At 35.7% G+C, this 17,763-nt stretch overlaps 1 protein-coding gene across 4 annotated transcripts in view; it reads left to right on the top strand.

Annotated features, from left to right (window-relative positions):
• GABRA1 (gamma-aminobutyric acid type A receptor subunit alpha1) overlaps window positions 1-16,729 on the top strand; it is a 42,903-nt gene extending 26,174 nt beyond the window's left edge. For all 4 annotated transcript variants that reach the window (XM_062605325.1, XM_062605326.1, XM_062605328.1 and 1 more), the window contains exons 7-10: window positions 2,149-2,292; window positions 7,391-7,543; window positions 10,489-10,691; window positions 13,908-16,729. In XM_062605325.1, the coding sequence (XP_062461309.1) occupies window positions 2,149-2,292; window positions 7,391-7,543; window positions 10,489-10,691; window positions 13,908-14,216 (809 nt within the window). In that variant the 3' untranslated portion in view covers window positions 14,217-16,729. The remainder of the gene's footprint in view (window positions 1-2,148; window positions 2,293-7,390; window positions 7,544-10,488; window positions 10,692-13,907) is intronic.
• Window positions 16,730-17,763: the final 1,034 nt, after the last annotated feature.

Below are 17,763 nucleotides of genomic sequence, written 5' to 3'. Positions count from 1 at the left end.
TAACTATCAGACTATAGAACAGTTGTCTCAATAATTAGCTACTAATTTAAATAGAAATATCTTCCATGAGACAAATGGCTGGACTCAGGAATAATATGGAAATGGGACTTGCAGTTGTACATAGAAAAAGAACAGTTCTTATATTTAATTGCCACTTTTCAGTGGGAATCATATTAAATGCATTTGGGATATCTCTGTAAAACAACTGAAGTTCAACATAATCATCTCAATGTACTGAAAAAAATACTGAAAAAGACATTTAATTGTCATGAAAGCCACGCTCTAAGCGCAGACTGCAATATTACACTTAGTAGCTCCCCAGGGTAGTGTTTGCCCAGCTCTGTTTGTTTTGGATTAAATTGGATAAGAGTTTTCCATGTCCTCCACTGTTACTCATCACATTGGAGCTGGATTCAGAAAAGCCTCATATTGAAGAAGCTGCACATCTCCTATGGTCTCTGCTCATACTGTAGAGGCCGATAAATGTTTGACCCAGCCCCAAGGCTAAAGTGATTTGCCAAAATAGCAGCTTAAGCTAGAGTTTATTCCGGTATAAATTCAATGTGACAAATGCTAAAGAGATTCTGAACAACAAAAAGCCACATGTTGGCAAAACAAAATCAGAAAGGCAGATGCTCTCTTCAACTCTTAGCACAAAAATCTGATTGTCAGTTTAAAACTAAGGCCACTCTGGAAAGCAGCAGTGGTAGGAGCAAAAGACTGTGCTGCTACTTATGCAATATCTGAGTTGAAAGCTGAGGATGGAAGCTGAACAGAGCACTGAATTGGGAAGTACAGGGTAGGGCAAACTCATTTCCAGCACTGCTGAGTGTACTCCCTTCCCTCTCAACCCACTGGCTCTCAGCAGTTTAGCTAATCAGTCTTTTTTTTCTAAACTACTCTCATGTTCCAGAATAAGCAAAATGCTTCAAAATTAATATTATTGCCACTCTTTATGTGACTAGATTAGCAATCCAATTCTTGTATTGGTGTGGCCAATATTTTTAAGACATAGACTTGCATTTGCCACTGATTCTGAAAAGCTATATGTTACAGTGCTTGGGGAATATGAAGTCTGAGGGTAAAAGCACCCTTCCATTTCAATAAGGCAGGATCAAATGCCATGCAATTAATTTACCAGCATGCTCCATTCAACACCATCTCTTCAATTACTGTTATCTCTTACATCGATATGATAAAATTACTCACAAATGAAGTCAAGTAAATCAGATTCCTCCCTTTCCTTTGCTGCTTGCCAGTACTGAGAAAAGGAAAAATCTCATCCTCTAGGTAGTAGTCTAGTATCATTTTAGATACCCTAAAATGTCCCACCCAGTTTCCAGCTGACTTTAGTGAGTCCAAGCTCTGTGCAGGTTCTAATCACACATTCTGTCCCATACATGTCTTGGATATCCTTAGGTGCGAAGAATGACACTAGATGCCTCTACACAGACAACTAACTCGCACCCTAACTGCTCACAGCAAGTGTCAGACTCCAGACTATGTAAAATGACAGCAGAATTTTACAATGGGACCAAGATTAAAAATATTGATATATAGTCTGATTGCTGAAATAACATAAATAATGTACAAATAACAGCACAAAACAACCTGGATAGCATATGTAGGATGCTACTGAATCACCTATGTAACATACTAGGCTACTCAAGTTTTCAGAATCCACAGTGGTTCTCTGTTGCTTTGTTCTAGTCTCAGATAAATGTGAACTTGAGTGTGTGCATTTCTCAGAAACAACCAAAGCAAAAACATTAGATTAATGTGCTTTAACCTCACGCGAGCCTAGGCAGCCTCAGAAACGTCTGCTATGTCTGTTACACAGCAGGGCCAATGTGAGGGGGAGATAACCAAATGGAGGGATGATGTAAGGAAGAGAAAGATTTTGATGCCATTGAGGACAAACCTTAATCCAGCCCTATAACAGTTATTTAGTTAATCATCATAGGGATAGACCTGTAAAATCAGTTTCATCTCCCCTTAGATAAAAAGTTCCAGTAAGCAAGCTGTGGGTTTCTACAGATAATTAAAGAAGATTTAATATCAAAATAACTGCTCAAAACATTGTTCTGATAAAGCCATATGGCAACAGAAGGTGCAAAGCTGAAATGCAATGTATTTCTTTTAAATTAGATGCTTATACGAGAGCAGAGGTTGTGTATGAATGGACACGGGAACCAGCAAGGTCAGTGGTTGTGGCTGAAGATGGCTCTCGATTGAACCAATATGATCTCCTTGGACAAACTGTGGACTCTGGAATTGTTCAGTCCAGTACAGGTCTGTGAAAATGTTGTGGGTTTGGTTTTGGTTTTGTTTTTTTAAGGGTCATATTTAACTGCCAAAACATAATTTCAAGCAGGAGAAAAAATGCAAAGACCAAAGAATAAGAGAGGTAAAGTGCAATATATGTGCTTCAGATTAGGAAACCATGAGTTTGAAAAGACAACATATCATGGGATTGTCCTTTTTCAACTAGTGGTTAAAGTATTTGACCAATTAAAAAGCTTCCCACAGTGACAGATCTAGCCAGAAAAACAGTAATTTACATTATAAAGAAGCAATCCTCATGTCTTTGTTGTATTGTCTGCTTACTATATAAGCATAAAGAAAAATAATTGCATAAAAATATGAATCCTCAAGGATCACATTCCTGGAGGCTGTGAAGTTGCTAAAAGCCAGCATATAGTTTCTCAGGGATGTCTTTAGAGAGTGAAAAAAAAATATGTCATCAAATAAAAAAACATCTGGAACATTCAAACAGGATTTAGATGTCTTAATGTTAGCACCAGCTTTACTCCCAAAACTAGTAATGAGATATAGAAATATGGCCAACATCTACAGTATTATATACCTGTAACCTTAAAACTGTCTAAAACACATTGCTTTTCACTTTATAGTGTTTAAGACGTTTTGTTTGGGGTTTGTTTTACTAATAAGTTGGAAGTGGCATGAAGACCCAAATACAGTAAGAAACTGAGCATAAGGCATGAATAAGAGCTCAAAGCGTTGCCTAGACTGACTGTTCAGTGGACCAAAAGAAGCGCTGCATTAGAAGTAGTTGTATTGTTTTGAATGCACCCAACTTTGTAACTAAACTAGAGAAGTACACTTAGACCTGCATAAATTAAACCAATATGTCATTCATAAAGTCAATGAACATTTAAGGAAAAGTGAGTAATTTCAAGCTGAATCCTGCTCCACATCTGAATTTTATAGTTCGTTTGCCAAAGTATATTCATATGCTCTATTAAGCCAACAAAATTTCTCACAGACAAAAGTTTCTAGGGGACCAATATTCAGCTTACTACTTGGAAGCTTCTGTTCAGTTAATGTAATTATAAAAGAAGTGGAAGAGCAGTACTAAGGGCACAAAGGCAGTATCAACACAACTGCTCCTGCAGATTCACTGCATGGATCAGACAAGCAAAGGGAAAAGGGGAGATCTCTTGGCCTGGCCACAGCTAGAAATGTTGCTATTGACTTTTGTGGAGCCAGTAATTCACCCCAGCTGCCCTTTGCTGGAAAGTCAATGGGATTCGTGAGGAACAGCAAGGATCTCGAGCTCTTTGCTCTTTCTTTTCTGAAGCTACTTGTTCAGGGAGACCTTGGCAGCCTGTGTGCCTGTGCTTCTGCACTCACTGACAATTCTCTGCTGGCTGTATGCGTTATAAAGGCAGCAGGATGATCAGAAGACACTTGTAAACGTGGGAACATACCTAATCTCAATAAGCAGTACCAGGTATAGCTCAAGGTAACTGGATAGTAACATGAGAGGCACCCTACAAATTGTTAAGAAAGGCAGATGATAAATTTTTAAACAGAACTGAAGGCAAACTTAAATGTAAAAATTCTTCCTGTATGTCTATGAAGAAATAAATAGCTCTATTGACAGTATTTCCTAGATTTGAAATCTGCCTCCTTCTTCTACCTACGAAACTCTTTACCATGCCCTATCCATGAAGTTAAATACACTATAGTTAATAGTCGCTGAAATAAAGATGTTGTTGGCTAGGTGCAGAATAACATTACAAAGAAATAACTACAGTGGTTATCACAAAAACCGAAACAAAACAAAAAAAAAAACAAAAACCAAAAAAAACCAACCCCCAAAACCAGAAAACCATTAAAGAATTTATTATTACCAAACTTGCAATCCTCTTTAGTTGCTACCTGATAAAAATATACAACAAACATGTTTATTGTTTCCAAATTCAATGTCTCAACAAAAAATTTTTCTTGACTTGCTTTGGAAAGGAAAACGTTTGCCTTCCTCAAAGTAGTTTTGGAGATCGGAAGTGGTTAATAATCACTTTTCTCCTCATTCAGGTAAGTAAGCAGCTAGTCTCAACAGAATCCTCCAGCAAAAATTTGTCCTCTGATCATCTCTGCTTTAAGACATGATATATGTAATAAAAATTATGAAAGTACGGAGGGATTTCAAAGTCATGGATGACAAAAAGAGAAAAGGAATTGAAAACAATCTTCACTTAAGAGTCTCAGCACCTTTATTAGGCAAGAAAATGAAGCTCTTGTGCTGCTGATTCTGTGGATCATTAAAGGAATCTACATCATCTTGGGCAATTTTAAGATAATATTTGCAGTTGCCTGTAATTCCAGACACATATTTTCCAAGATTTTGGGTGTAAGTGGGTTACTCTAAACATTCTCAAAACTACTAAGTGTCTTGGTAAATCCATAAAGTCCTTTCCCTTCCCTTTTCCACCCCACCCCCACCTCCCGCCCTTAATTTCTTCCTTTGCTAAAGGACATCTGCTATTTTTAATTTTGGATCTAGAACAAGGTAACTACAAATGCTGAATTATTTATTTACTATGTTTGTAAAACTCCTGTCAGTCTCCAACCACTGACTCATATTGACTCAGAAAGAGGTTAAAGTGATCTCTTTTGTAAGCGCCTTAACAGATGCTTAAAGGTCTTGTGCAAGTTCCTATTTACATAGAATTATTTTGGAACCTTGAAAACTGCTTTGCTCTGAGAATTATCAGGATTTATATTCACAATGGTTTATTTTTTTTCTGTTGTTCTGTAAACCTTCTGAGAAGATGCTATTGAGTTTCTCCTTGGTTACATGGCAAAAGTAATAAATGAGAAATGCTATGTTTAAAATTAGTGACAAGGAAAGCCTTACTTCCTACCTGCAGTGATGGAAAAAAGTATTATTATAGCTAATACTCAGTCCCCAGCTGAAACCTTATGTCTGATGTGATGAACATCAATTTTAGGTGCTCGCCTGATAAACTGGGTTTATTAGAAATAGTTTATGGATCACCAAGTAGTAGGTTTGATGCAATGTTACTGAATTATCAGCTATTTTCTTCCAAGGACACAGGTTAGTTTATACCACCTGAGCATTGGAATACACTATGGAATTAAGGGCTAGTTAAAAACTGCAGGCAGAGCAGTGGAAGTAATCAAATGTGGAAAACACAGAATCATTCAAAACATTTGTTAATGTAGATGGAGCTGTTTCACAATTTTAAATGCTTCATATTTTGAAATACATATAAACTAATTTAAACTTCAAGGAACAAATAAAAAAAAACAGTAAATAACTGAGTACTTTCATGTCCTGCAGTTATTTAAGTAGTTATTTAAATTATCTCAAAGCTCTATTATCTGCTAATAAATGACTGCAGTCCATTGGTACTTTGGATACTGGAAAATATGGCTTTGGCTCCCAGCTGAACTGTAGGCATTACTCTAGACCTGTGCTTTGCCTGCATTCCTTGTGGCACTACCTTTATCTGACTTCTAGCTCAGACCTACTGCAATGCTTAACAACAGATGAGAGTAATCCCTGTCTTTTTAATTGCCTTTATGCTTTGAATCTTGTTCTCATTTTCCAGAGGTTAAAAATACTTTGATAATTTAAGTAGCTAAATAAAGCTTCAGAGTACAGTGTTGTGTTCACTCTGTATTCTTAGCTTGCCATCTACAATCACTGAATTAATGCTGACACACCGTTGTGAGCATTCTATATCTGATTGCATTAAAATAGCTTCCCACGTCATATTTTTGTAGATAAAATTAAATTATTAACTCTTCTAGCCAAGGCTGGCACTCTTCATGAGATCATAATCTCTGGTACAGAAGAAAAGAAGGTTGTTTCACTGAAAGTTAAAGAAAGGTGGGCAAAATTCAAGTAATAATGCCTGCTATACTACTTCTGCCAGTCCTACTTTTAAAAGAAAATTTTTCTTGTATATCCTTTGCTATATCTTTCAATTTTTAATTGATTCTCTTTTCCCCCTTTGCTACTGTCTTTTATATTGAATCATATCAGGAGTATTGTCACATCTTATTTACAAACTTTTCTGAGGGTTATACATTGAGCAAGATTGTTCAAATGAATGTTCTTCTAGACTCTGAATTAAAGAAAAGGGCATTTGACATGCTTGGTGCATAAGCAGTCACTGTCTAGACACAGATTTTCAATCCAATTTAAGTTTTTCCAGTATGAGAGCAACTTTCTCTTTCCAGCTGCCTACATTTTAAAATAGAATAACAGTAATTTCACATGTCATCTCTAATCTAGATGGAGGTTTCCATTCAGTTACATGTCTACTTGTTCCTTTCCTAAGATAATATTTATTGCATAATAAGAAGAAACAATCAAATAAAAAACAAAGGTCACAACAATAGGTTTCCCAATCTTTTGAGAATATACTGTTTTTAAAAATCCGGCATTATTTGCTGTACTCTGGCACAAAAGTTTTATAGAGTTATATAAATACTTATGATTTCTTTCAGTTGCAGTTAGAATACTCAGCTCATATGTTTTCATAGCACCCAAAAAGTTAGCGGTAATAAAAATAGTCTTTCATTGCCCGTTTACTTTAGGAGAGAATACTCATTTAGTAAAGTACTGAATTAGCAGGACAGGGACAAAATCTTCAGAGTACATAAAGCACAGACAGTGATAATACAGACCCAATCACATCAACAAGTACATCTTAAGCCTGGCCCTGAAACATTTCTGAGAACCTCTCTTGATTTAGTCTTTATTTGATGTCTACACATGTATATTATGGTGGTTTTCTATCTTCTAATGGAATAAGACCTTTCACAAGAGGCCTAAACAGCCTCTAATGCAGACTTTCATTCACTACTCAGAGAGATTAAAATATGTAAGTTTAATTAGCATTTCTTAGAACTGTCTAGTTTTGTATTATTAGTGGAACTTCAGAACCTTCTTTATTAAATGTTTTCTTCAAAGCTGACCCAATCTGATGTGAGGACATTCTTTTCCTTTTTTTATAATAGGGGTGGATATAATGAAAAAAGTATTTCCTATAAAGCCTTCTAATTTGGATATTTATAAAAGCTTTAATGTTCCTGTTTTTCTTGGTTGTAGGGGAATATGTTGTTATGACTACACATTTTCATTTGAAGAGGAAGATTGGTTACTTTGTCATCCAGACTTACCTGCCATGCATCATGACAGTGATACTCTCGCAGGTGTCCTTCTGGCTTAACAGAGAATCTGTTCCAGCAAGAACTGTATTTGGTAAGCAAGACATATAACCTGCTTGGCAATCATCAGCCAAATAGGCTTAAGAAATTTTATGTTTATGCATAACATGATATTGAAGGACAGCACAAGCCTGGGCATAGTGCAGTACACAGTAGCTAACACGTTTCATTGCAAAGATGTAGCAGAGACTGATTTAAGGATCAAAGCTTTTAAACTGATTGTGAAAAGACCTGAAAATACCTTGAGCAACCCATTACAGTTTGATTTTTCCAAAACAAGAATTGTATTAATAAATCATTTCTGACAACAGCAATGACGTTCATAGTGGGAACTGTCAGAAAGGTTTAATCAATGGGTGTTGGTCATTTGACATCCTTAGACCCTTTGAAAATTCTTAAAATATCTAATCCATCAATCACTTCTGCAGGCTGCTGCTAAAGGTCTGCTCTTGAAATCAGTGACAGCTTATTGTGCTTACAGCAGTGAATAGAGGCACTCGACACATGCAGTAAGAAGATAAAGTTTACACAGCTGGTCCCTAGTGCTTTAACCACCTCTTACAAACACTTATCTTAAAATTAGAAACAAACAACTAGCACAGACTTCAGAGGTATTAATCCAAGTCAAGTACCTAATAAAAAAAGTAAAAAATCTTCAATTAAGGAAAACGGAACCTGGGATTTCTGCTGTCACCTAGTCTTTTTTGTGATGTTCAGATGGGACACCAAAACACCTTTGACAGGAGGAGGTGGAAGAACGCACAACCAAGCTGGCTTTTACACGGGTTTTCCTGCCTCAAGGCACTGCTGGAACAGGAACCCATGCACCCTTCTGCTTTGCCAAAGAGCACTTGCCCATTTACATTGGCCAGAGAGTCACAAGGACTGATGCTGAAAAATGCAGACTCTGAAACTCTTGTTCAAGAACTATACATATTGACCTTTTCTAGCAGTCTTTACAGGTGTGCTTTAGTTTCCCAATGCCTCTGGAAATCAATCACAACTTGCATAGCTTTAGACCTCATGAACCAAGTAGAGGCTTTCTGTTAATATATAGATATGTGTTTACAGAATGGTTTAGACCACAGTAAAATTAAATTTGATTTGCATGATACTGTTTAGATTAACATCTAAAATTAGTCCCGAGTTTTTATCATCAACTTCACTGATAATTAACTTTGGATTTTTATGGGCTTTGGTAATCAAAGCTACTGAAATTGTAACTATTTTCCTCCTTTTGCTTATGCCATTTAAAAAGAAATGTCAGATTATTAGTTTGAAATGCTGTACTTCATTGGTCCTAGATGGAGAACAATTTCTAAGATTTGCTAAGCTCACAATAAATAATATAGAATCATAGAATCAACCAGGTTGGAAAACACCTTTAAGATCATTCAGCCCAACCCTTACCCTAGCACTTCCAAAGGCACCACTAACGCATGGCACTGAGGGCCTCATCTACAAGGTGTGTGGACACTTCCAGGGACAGTGACTCCAGCACTGCCCTGTGCAGCCTGTTCCAATGCCTGAGCACCCTTTGGGAAAGGAGTTGTTCCTCATCTTCATCTAAACCTCCCCTGGTGCAGCTTCCTCTTGTCCTGTCACTTGTTCCTTGGGAACAGAGACCAGCCCCCTCCTGGCTCCATCCTCCTGTCAGGCAGCTGCAGGGAGTGATAAGGTCCCCCCTGAGCCTTCTCTTCTCCAGAATAAACCCCCCACGTCCCTCAGCCGTTTTTCATCACACTTGTGCTCCAAGCTCAGTGTTCAAGATGCAATTTTCACAGCCTCAAGAACCCACATATTTCTGAATGTTTTCCTTTTAGAAGACAAATAGTAAAGAGTCTTGCGTTTACTCCATGTATCAAAATAGCTTGTTCATTTCTTAATGGCAGTGAAACAGGATTGCAGACAGTTTTGCATGGAAGTATATACATACAGAAACACAATTCACGCCTGTTAGTCTACTTGGTACAACAGTTTATATAAATTATAAATCCTGGTTTGCTACTATGTAAGTGAAATGTAAGAACTCCAGTAATGGGTCAAAGACAAAATTAGGTTATCTGTCAGGGAAGAGAAACTGCTTCCTCTTTCAAGCTCCTTACACCAGCACAAAAATACACTGCTCATTATTATTTTGCCTATTTTAGACCACTGCATATTTTCACTAACAGTGTAGCAAAGTTGAGCTCACAAGACATATCCAATACATGACATTGCAGTTGTCAAGGTAACTCCTGTACATGTGATTTGATGTAAACGCCCAGCCTGCACTTGCAGAATCTTTTTCCAAGCAGCTGCAAGCAGAGTCAGTTCAATGGAGTCCTGCTTGCTCTCCATGGCTAGTTAAGGGAAAAGGTTCATCAGCAGTGCTAAGCTCTGGTATCAGAAATGTAAATTACATTATTATTGTTCTTACATAAATTCTTTGCTTTTTTTCAGGGCAGCAGTGAATAAAGGGTCAAAAATCTGTAAACCCATCAATACAAACAAATGCAGTATCACATCAAGTTTAGTGCATTTGAGTATATATTTGAAGGAGTATATACCAAATAAGCTGAATGCAAACAACCTTTTTAGTTTTGTATCTGAATACCTTAGAACTGTTCCAAAAAAGAATGAAAAATACTAAATTGTTACATCTGCACAACAATTCACGGGGCATGAATATGGAACAGCGACAGTGATTCTCTAAATGCCAGGAAGCAGAAAGTAGTATCCAATCCACACCGCAAAATATAATTCCAGTACAACATTAAAAACATTATTCTACTACAACAATGTCAAAGAATAAAGGTATAAATGATGTTTGGTAGATCCTGCAATTCCCACAGAACTTGAACTCTGATCTCCTCAATTAACAACTGGACTTAAGTGGGGAAGTTTATAAGAATTAGGGGTGAAGACAAGGCTTTCCTATCTGTTGTGGCAGTTAACATAGACACTGATCTAAAGACACTAAACTGTTTTGCTTTGCAGGAGTGACAACTGTCCTGACAATGACTACTCTGAGCATCAGCGCAAGGAATTCACTCCCCAAGGTGGCCTATGCCACTGCTATGGATTGGTTTATAGCCGTGTGCTATGCCTTTGTGTTTTCTGCACTCATTGAGTTTGCAACTGTGAATTACTTCACAAAGAGAGGCTATGCATGGGACGGCAAAAGCGTCGTTCCTGAAAAGGTAACGCCACTTAATATCTATTACAAGAGGTCATCCTGCCCCATCTTTGGTCATTACATGGGGTTTTTTACTCTGTTGGAAATTCTTATTACTTAGAATAGGAAGTAATTATTCCAAAGAGTTTCCTCATGTATTCGCACACAGCATCTCTACACCTAAACAATAATTACTTAGACATTGAGTACTTAAATACTGCTTTTGACATACTGGATGATATTTAATACTGTTAGTAATTTAAAATTTTACTAAGATTTTGACATGTGCTGCTAAGCAGAAAAGATAATTGAGCATCTTATTTTTAAGGCTGGCAATTAGTGTGCAAGTAAGAGAAAAAGTGGATGCCTCAAGTATAAACATAGGAAAAAAAAACTTGTGGCTACTATATTTGACAGTTTCCTAAGTACATTGCTTCCCAACATGACCATCAGGAGGAATGCCATGTGATCAGATCAAATAAATCACTGCCAGACTTTTTCTTTTCTTTCTTTTGCCTCCTATTGTTTCCTTCTTTTTTATAACTAGAAATAGTATTTTTACATCTTACTCTATATGAAAAACTGATCTGTTTTGGGGAAAGCATTGACAGTTTTGCTAGGACTATGCAATCCTCATCCATACCTCCATGAATGCAGCAGAGAGACATCACACTGACTCCCTTTTGTCTGGGATCAGACATGGTCTGTAAACCAAAGATACATCAAGAAATTGTTGAGGACTTGAAGGGGATGAGAGAGAAATTATTTAATTTTCTTTTTTAAATAATTTGTTTGATTCTTTGTTGTCTCCTATCTTCATCATATCCATTGTAAAAACCAGGCTGTATTAAAAGAACAAAATCCTTGTATGTTAAATATTGCCTTGCTAATATAACCTACCTGGTAACATATTACTATAATCAGCCATTTCATTTGTTTCAAAGAAAACTGCATTTTCAGAAAAAAAACTCAACCACCATATAAACACAATATTCAAACACCGTTTAAAACATTGGCAGATTTATGGCTTTGCATTCCTCAGCAGGTAAGGGTCTTTATGTGTCATTTGATTTAAGTCAAAAACATGCATTATCTGCAGATGTAAGGAAAGGCGAGGAAGGCAAACTACCTATGAACAGAGCATTGCAACTTAATGACATTGAGCTCTAATTCGCTGTTGTATTACCTTTTCATAACTTGAATCTGACATGAAATATTAAGACCCTGACTGGTGTCAGGGCTGTCTGCAGATCAGGTTTCTCATGACCTTTAAATCTATGGAAAGATCCTCCTGAAACATCAGTGAAGCAGTACTTTGGCTGCTGAATGTATTGCTCCTCACTAGAGTATCTACTAAGGAAACAGGACTGCCTTCATACTTGGCAAGCGTGTTAACAGCCTTCCTGCTCAGGAGGAGAGGAATAAACATATAACTAAAACATCTTCCTGACATTGCCCTTTTTCTATTCTATTTTTTATTTCAACCTGTTTGTTCCTCCTGTTCAGCAGAAATATTCTAAGACAGTTTGCAGCCTTATCCGAGCCTCAAGCTAAGCCAAATGTCATTGTCATGAAATAAAGAGCATCTACATCAGTCATCATGTGAATCTCTTTCCTTCCTAAGTAGCAGAAAGTTAACCTTTCAGCCCCAAGGGGCTCCAAGCCATGCTTTGAAAAGCCTCTGCCCACTTGATCTTTTGCAGCTTCCCTTCAATTTCCCAAGTGCTCTGCAGGAGCCGGGTTATACTTGAGAAGAGTCCTAATGCTGAGGCAGTTGCTTGTACTAGGAAGTATTCTAAATAGTATAGTATTTCTGCTCCCTGAAACTTTCATCTCTTGAACAAAAACTCTTTTATCAACTCCCCCCACTGGGTATTTTATGTAACTATTAGTCTGTAGTTGATCTATCATAAAAAGTACTGTGACTGTAAAAAAATATTGCCTTTGTTGTTCAGCTGCTTCTTGAAAACAGAGAACTGTATTTACTATGTTGGGAAACAACATAATGGATCACATTCTCCTAATATTTTCTATTTAGACATATCTTTTTTTTTTTTTTTTAATCCTTTTCTCCTTAGAAGAGGATAGAATGGATAACACTTGGCTGCTCTTTTTGTGCCAAGAACTGCCTAAAGATTTTCTAAGCTCTTGGGATTTTTTGGTTATATTTTTGGGTGTTTTTTTGTTGTTGTTGTTGTTTTCTTCCTCATAAACAAAGGCACTAGGAACAAAGTGATACTTTCCTTTACACCACCTTAGCGATCTAGTACATCTCTCATGTTTATCATGCTGCAGTGGCTGGTGGAAGGGTTTGGACTGTCTGCAGCAAGGACAGTTGAATTCCAGCTAGTGTTCCTGTCAAATGGGAATTACGTCAGTTTCAACTTATGAAAAAGTAATACAACAGCTATTATTACTTTTTTTTCCTACAAGTAGATCCTAGAACACTAGAAAACATGACGACACTGGGGAAAAATCTAGATTTTCTTTCTGATCTACTAAAAGACTTCCAGTACATTCTTACTTTAGCAGGATAGTTCGGTGGATGCAAAAAATTATACAGCTATTTAAATCCTTGGATATGGAATGATATTTCAGCCACTATGATCCAACTGTAACATTCAAACAAGAAAATTTTCTATTCCATAATGCATGCGCGCTTGGTGAAAACTGTTCATGAATAGACTGCTTGTAGCATTGTAGTTTATTAAATGATTCATACTTTTAGTGCATGGTCACATCATTTTATTTTATATTTTAATAAAATAATATTTTCTTTTAATAAAATAATATTTTATTTTTTATTTTAAATAAAAAAACTGCGTTAGAATGCATCGTAACACATTTTTAATCTTAACACCGGAAAGCTACAATAAGAAATTCATTGTCTTTTAAAGTTTCAGTCCTGTTTATTAAAGGAATATTGAATTATGAGTCACTGCTGATTAACATTAGAGGTAATTTTGTCAATCAGTGAGCCTAGCTATCAGTAAAAGCCCTCATTACTGTTTATCCATCATCTAACTTGGTTTAACTAATGCAAGTAATGCAGACTAATGATTTTTATTCTGTCTTCACCTAAATATTTTGTATAAGTCATGTATCCCGACCATAACTTCTTTCTTACAGATTATTACAATATTTGGTGTGAATTTGATTAATTGGAAAATTTTATTAGACTTTTTCATGATCGTATCTGTTGAGAAGACAGTGAGAATAAAACATTTTCTTTCTTCTTCAGCCAAAGAAAGTGAAGGATCCTCTCATTAAGAAAAATAACACATACACAGCTGCAGCTACAAGCTACACCCCTAATATTGCAAGGGACCCTGGGCTGGCAACCATAGCTAAAAGTGCAACGATTGAGCCCAAAGAAGTTAAGCCAGAAACAAAACCTGCAGAACCCAAGAAAACTTTTAACAGCGTCAGTAAAATTGATCGACTATCAAGAATAGCCTTTCCACTGCTTTTTGGAATCTTCAACTTAGTCTATTGGGCTACCTATTTAAACCGGGAGCCCCAGTTAAAAGCTCCAACTCCACACCAATAACCTCATTGATTTGTACAGTTCTGTTTTGTCATTTGCTCTGGGAATTGCTTCCCGTTTTCACATACAGTAATTCCCATCTGCTTCATTGCCTCTGTCTTAAAGAAAATAAAGGTTTCTTTATTTAACAAAAGGTAAAATATATCGGTATATTTTAAAAACCTGGGGGTGAGGGAGAGAACAATATAAGCTATATACTTTGGAAAAGTGAGTCTGAAAGTGGGAAAGAGTTGTAGAGTAATGAAAAAAAGGTAAAAAAAAAAAAGGAACTATTTGTAGGTAGCTTAGTACTGAACATCCCCAAGAGATATTGTATATGTACATGAAAAGGATATTTTTATTCAAAGGATTGTAGGGAGTGGGAAAATACTCTTTATGATATTCCTGATGCACATTCTATATTGTACCATTTCTTCAACCACTGTTTATAATCTTTTCAAGGATGTAAAGCTTTCCATTTGCTGAATCAAATAAGAGATGTTATTTTCCTAATCCCTTTTCCCTTCTATATTCAAAACACCTGAATTATAACAATAAATGGTCTTTAAAGAAAAAGGAAATCTACTCACTGTAGGTACAGTTTGTCACTGTATAGCACATAAGATCTAATGGTAACAAATGCTTTAATATGCTGTCTTATTGCAGCCTTGTTCTAAGCATTAAGTTGTCACTAGACTAGATTTCAAGCCAGTTGCACAATCAAGTGCAGATCCCAAGTTCCCTCTATCACCTGTGTACTCCAAACAACTTCTGGATGCTTTTACAGATAGCTTTTACTCATCACTATATTTTAGAGAGTTAAAACAAAACAAAATTTTTGCAAGCTCTAGATATGTTGAATGTATTCTTTTATAAAACAATACATTAAAAAGAAGCTTTAGACTGAGATTTATGGATAGCAGAAAGAAAATATAATATTTAAATAATATATGTAAATACGCAGCATGAGATTGTACATTTTTTACTTTTTTAAAGTTGTGTTCTTAAAACATCATGTAGGATTCACCTCTTAGCTCTTAATATGTTGCTAAATGCTCAATAAAACATATTTAGAGCCTAAAGAAAAATAAATGATAAATAAATAAATCAGCAGTCCTGGAAAGCCTACAAAATAAATACGCAGAAAGTGCTTGGAATTAATTCCATTTGTAAAGTGGTTAAGTGTATAGTAGCTTGCAATTTGACAACGTCATCCAATGTATACTATTAGATTAATGACTGGTCTGCTCAGGTCATGCATAAATACTAAAGTATGGGATTATATTTGGTAGGTAAAAATGGTGAAATATTTGTTAAGACAGAAGTTCATCTGTATATTACTGCTATATTTGCTGATACATAACTGTTACAATAAGTGATGTAATATATGTAGCATTAAATACAAAGAAGTCATACATAAAAGAATGTACAGGAAAATAGATTTTATTGAGTAAACTTACTACATTTCATTTTTACTGTAGCAATATATTTGTAGGAACAATATGTAAGGGCTTTAAATACAAGATGTCCATTTTGCAGGTATCGCGCCCCCTTTAAAAAAATTCTAGTCAGTATCTTTACTGCTGATTCTTAGAAATAAAATTGCAGATAAAGATTTTTTCAAAGAGATGGGAAAAACTGTAGATATTTGCAAACATCAATTAAAAAAAAAGTAATATATGGTATTGAATTAACTTGAAAACAATGCTATATGAGCCGCCAGAGAAACAGCTACTGTAAGTCAGATTTCATAGGCGATGTTTTCTAAACTCTATAAATAAAAAGTTGACATTCTCTACCTACAAAAGGAAAAAGTTAATGTTTTATTTAGGGAAGATATTTTTTTTCTTTAATAATGCTTCATTGTCTAACATTTAGTCCTGTCTAAACTTGATAAGTTATCTGATTGGACCTTATTTAAAGGGGATGTTTCATCTTCTGGTATCATGTGTAGATATATGTATAGAAAAAAAATAAACTATGGCTCTTTAACTTCTGTGTACTTGTTTATCTTGTTATTTTTGGCGTTAAACTAGTGTGTTCATTTAGGGCATTTTAACTTTCCAGCAATCCATAGCTACCTTTTGGTCTGCATTTTGCACATTAGATGTGAATATTACTTACCTAGTCTGCTTTTTGCTATGCAATGATTGCATTATATCACCTCTTAGTTAGTCTATGCCAATAGTATTATACTGTATAAACTTGATTGCACAGTTTATCAAAGACAAGGTATTCTCTATGTAGCTTTTTTACAATGCTTTGCTAAACCATGTAATAATAGTAAGTCTTCCTTGAAAATAATGATACACTCTTATAGAGGACAGTTTCTGTTTACTCCTGGGATAATTTTAAAAAGATGACATTGAATGTTTATTGCACCTCAGTGCAGTGATGTGGCAATAAAACCTAAATCTAACAGAGGTTGTTTATGGCAGAAGCATGTATTGCTTTACAGAGTTTAGCAAAAGCTCTTTATTTTATGTCAGATTGTAATTCTATTATAATAATAAAGCTAAAAATGTTCAATAATGAAAGTGAATGTTTTACTTTGGTTTTCTTTAGTTACTGCCTTTTATGATACATTGTTAGATAAACTGCTATTCATCCAATACCTTAGCTTCTGTGGATTTGGTAATGAATGCAGTTTTAATAAATGTAATTTTTTTTTCCAGTGTTTTCTAGGAACAAATATAACAGGAAAGTTTCCAAAATCTGATTTGACATTCAAAAAAAGATAATTCAGTCCGCACAATGTGTATCCCATAAAACAGCTGAATCAGATCAACAACTGTTAAGGTTTAGTACCACAACAGTGAATACAATAGAGGGTCAGAACAGAAATGTTTTGTCTCCCAGGTAAAATGGTAGAGAGTAAAAAAATGTAGCTATTTATTTTACAGATTTCACTGTTTAAATAAATGCACATATCTAAGAAAGACTGTTAGAAGAGTACCTCAGGCTATGTAAAGTAATATTATTTCACTTATTTATTGAGTTTTGGGGTAGCATTCAAACAAGCGTACATGTATGTTGAAATCTCAGTTCTTCCTTCTTTCCCACACAGAAAAATATAGAGACAGGAGAAGTCACTCCAGTGCATTCAGCCCTCAAATTTTCTTGGAAAACTTCTTGAACAGCAAGTATTGTGCTTTTATGTAGTGGGAGACAACTGACTGCAGGCACAGTTCCTGCTTCCAAAGCAGGAAAATCTGGTTTAAGAGTATATAACAATATTCATAGTGTTCTCAAGCATGACTCCTACAGACATATTCTTCAAAATAGAAGGAAAGAATGTCTTAATACAGACTCAGATTCTATTAACTTATCATGCTTTCCTCTATTTTGGGTGAAAATAATGCAGTCTGAATCCCTGTTCCTTGCCTCCTACTACTAAATACACAGAGATGAATCCCTATGGAAACCCACACAGGATTTTCTGGAGGAGTATGGTAAAGAAACTGGTGAGTGACACCATCTGAGCACCCACATCCTATGTTCACATGCCAGTTACAGAGCATACATAGGGATTCTCAAATCTCCCTTGTCACTGCTCAGATGGTTTTAGGCA

This window comes from Pezoporus occidentalis, unplaced genomic scaffold, assembly GCF_034315485.1.
Source record: "Pezoporus occidentalis ecotype Australia unplaced genomic scaffold, CSIRO_AGI_Poc_V1 ctg91, whole genome shotgun sequence".
NCBI classification, from domain to species: Eukaryota; Metazoa; Chordata; class Aves; order Psittaciformes; family Psittacidae; genus Pezoporus; species Pezoporus occidentalis.
The sequence above is the reverse complement of the archived record's forward strand: the minus strand, read 5'-3'. Positions and strand labels throughout refer to the sequence as shown.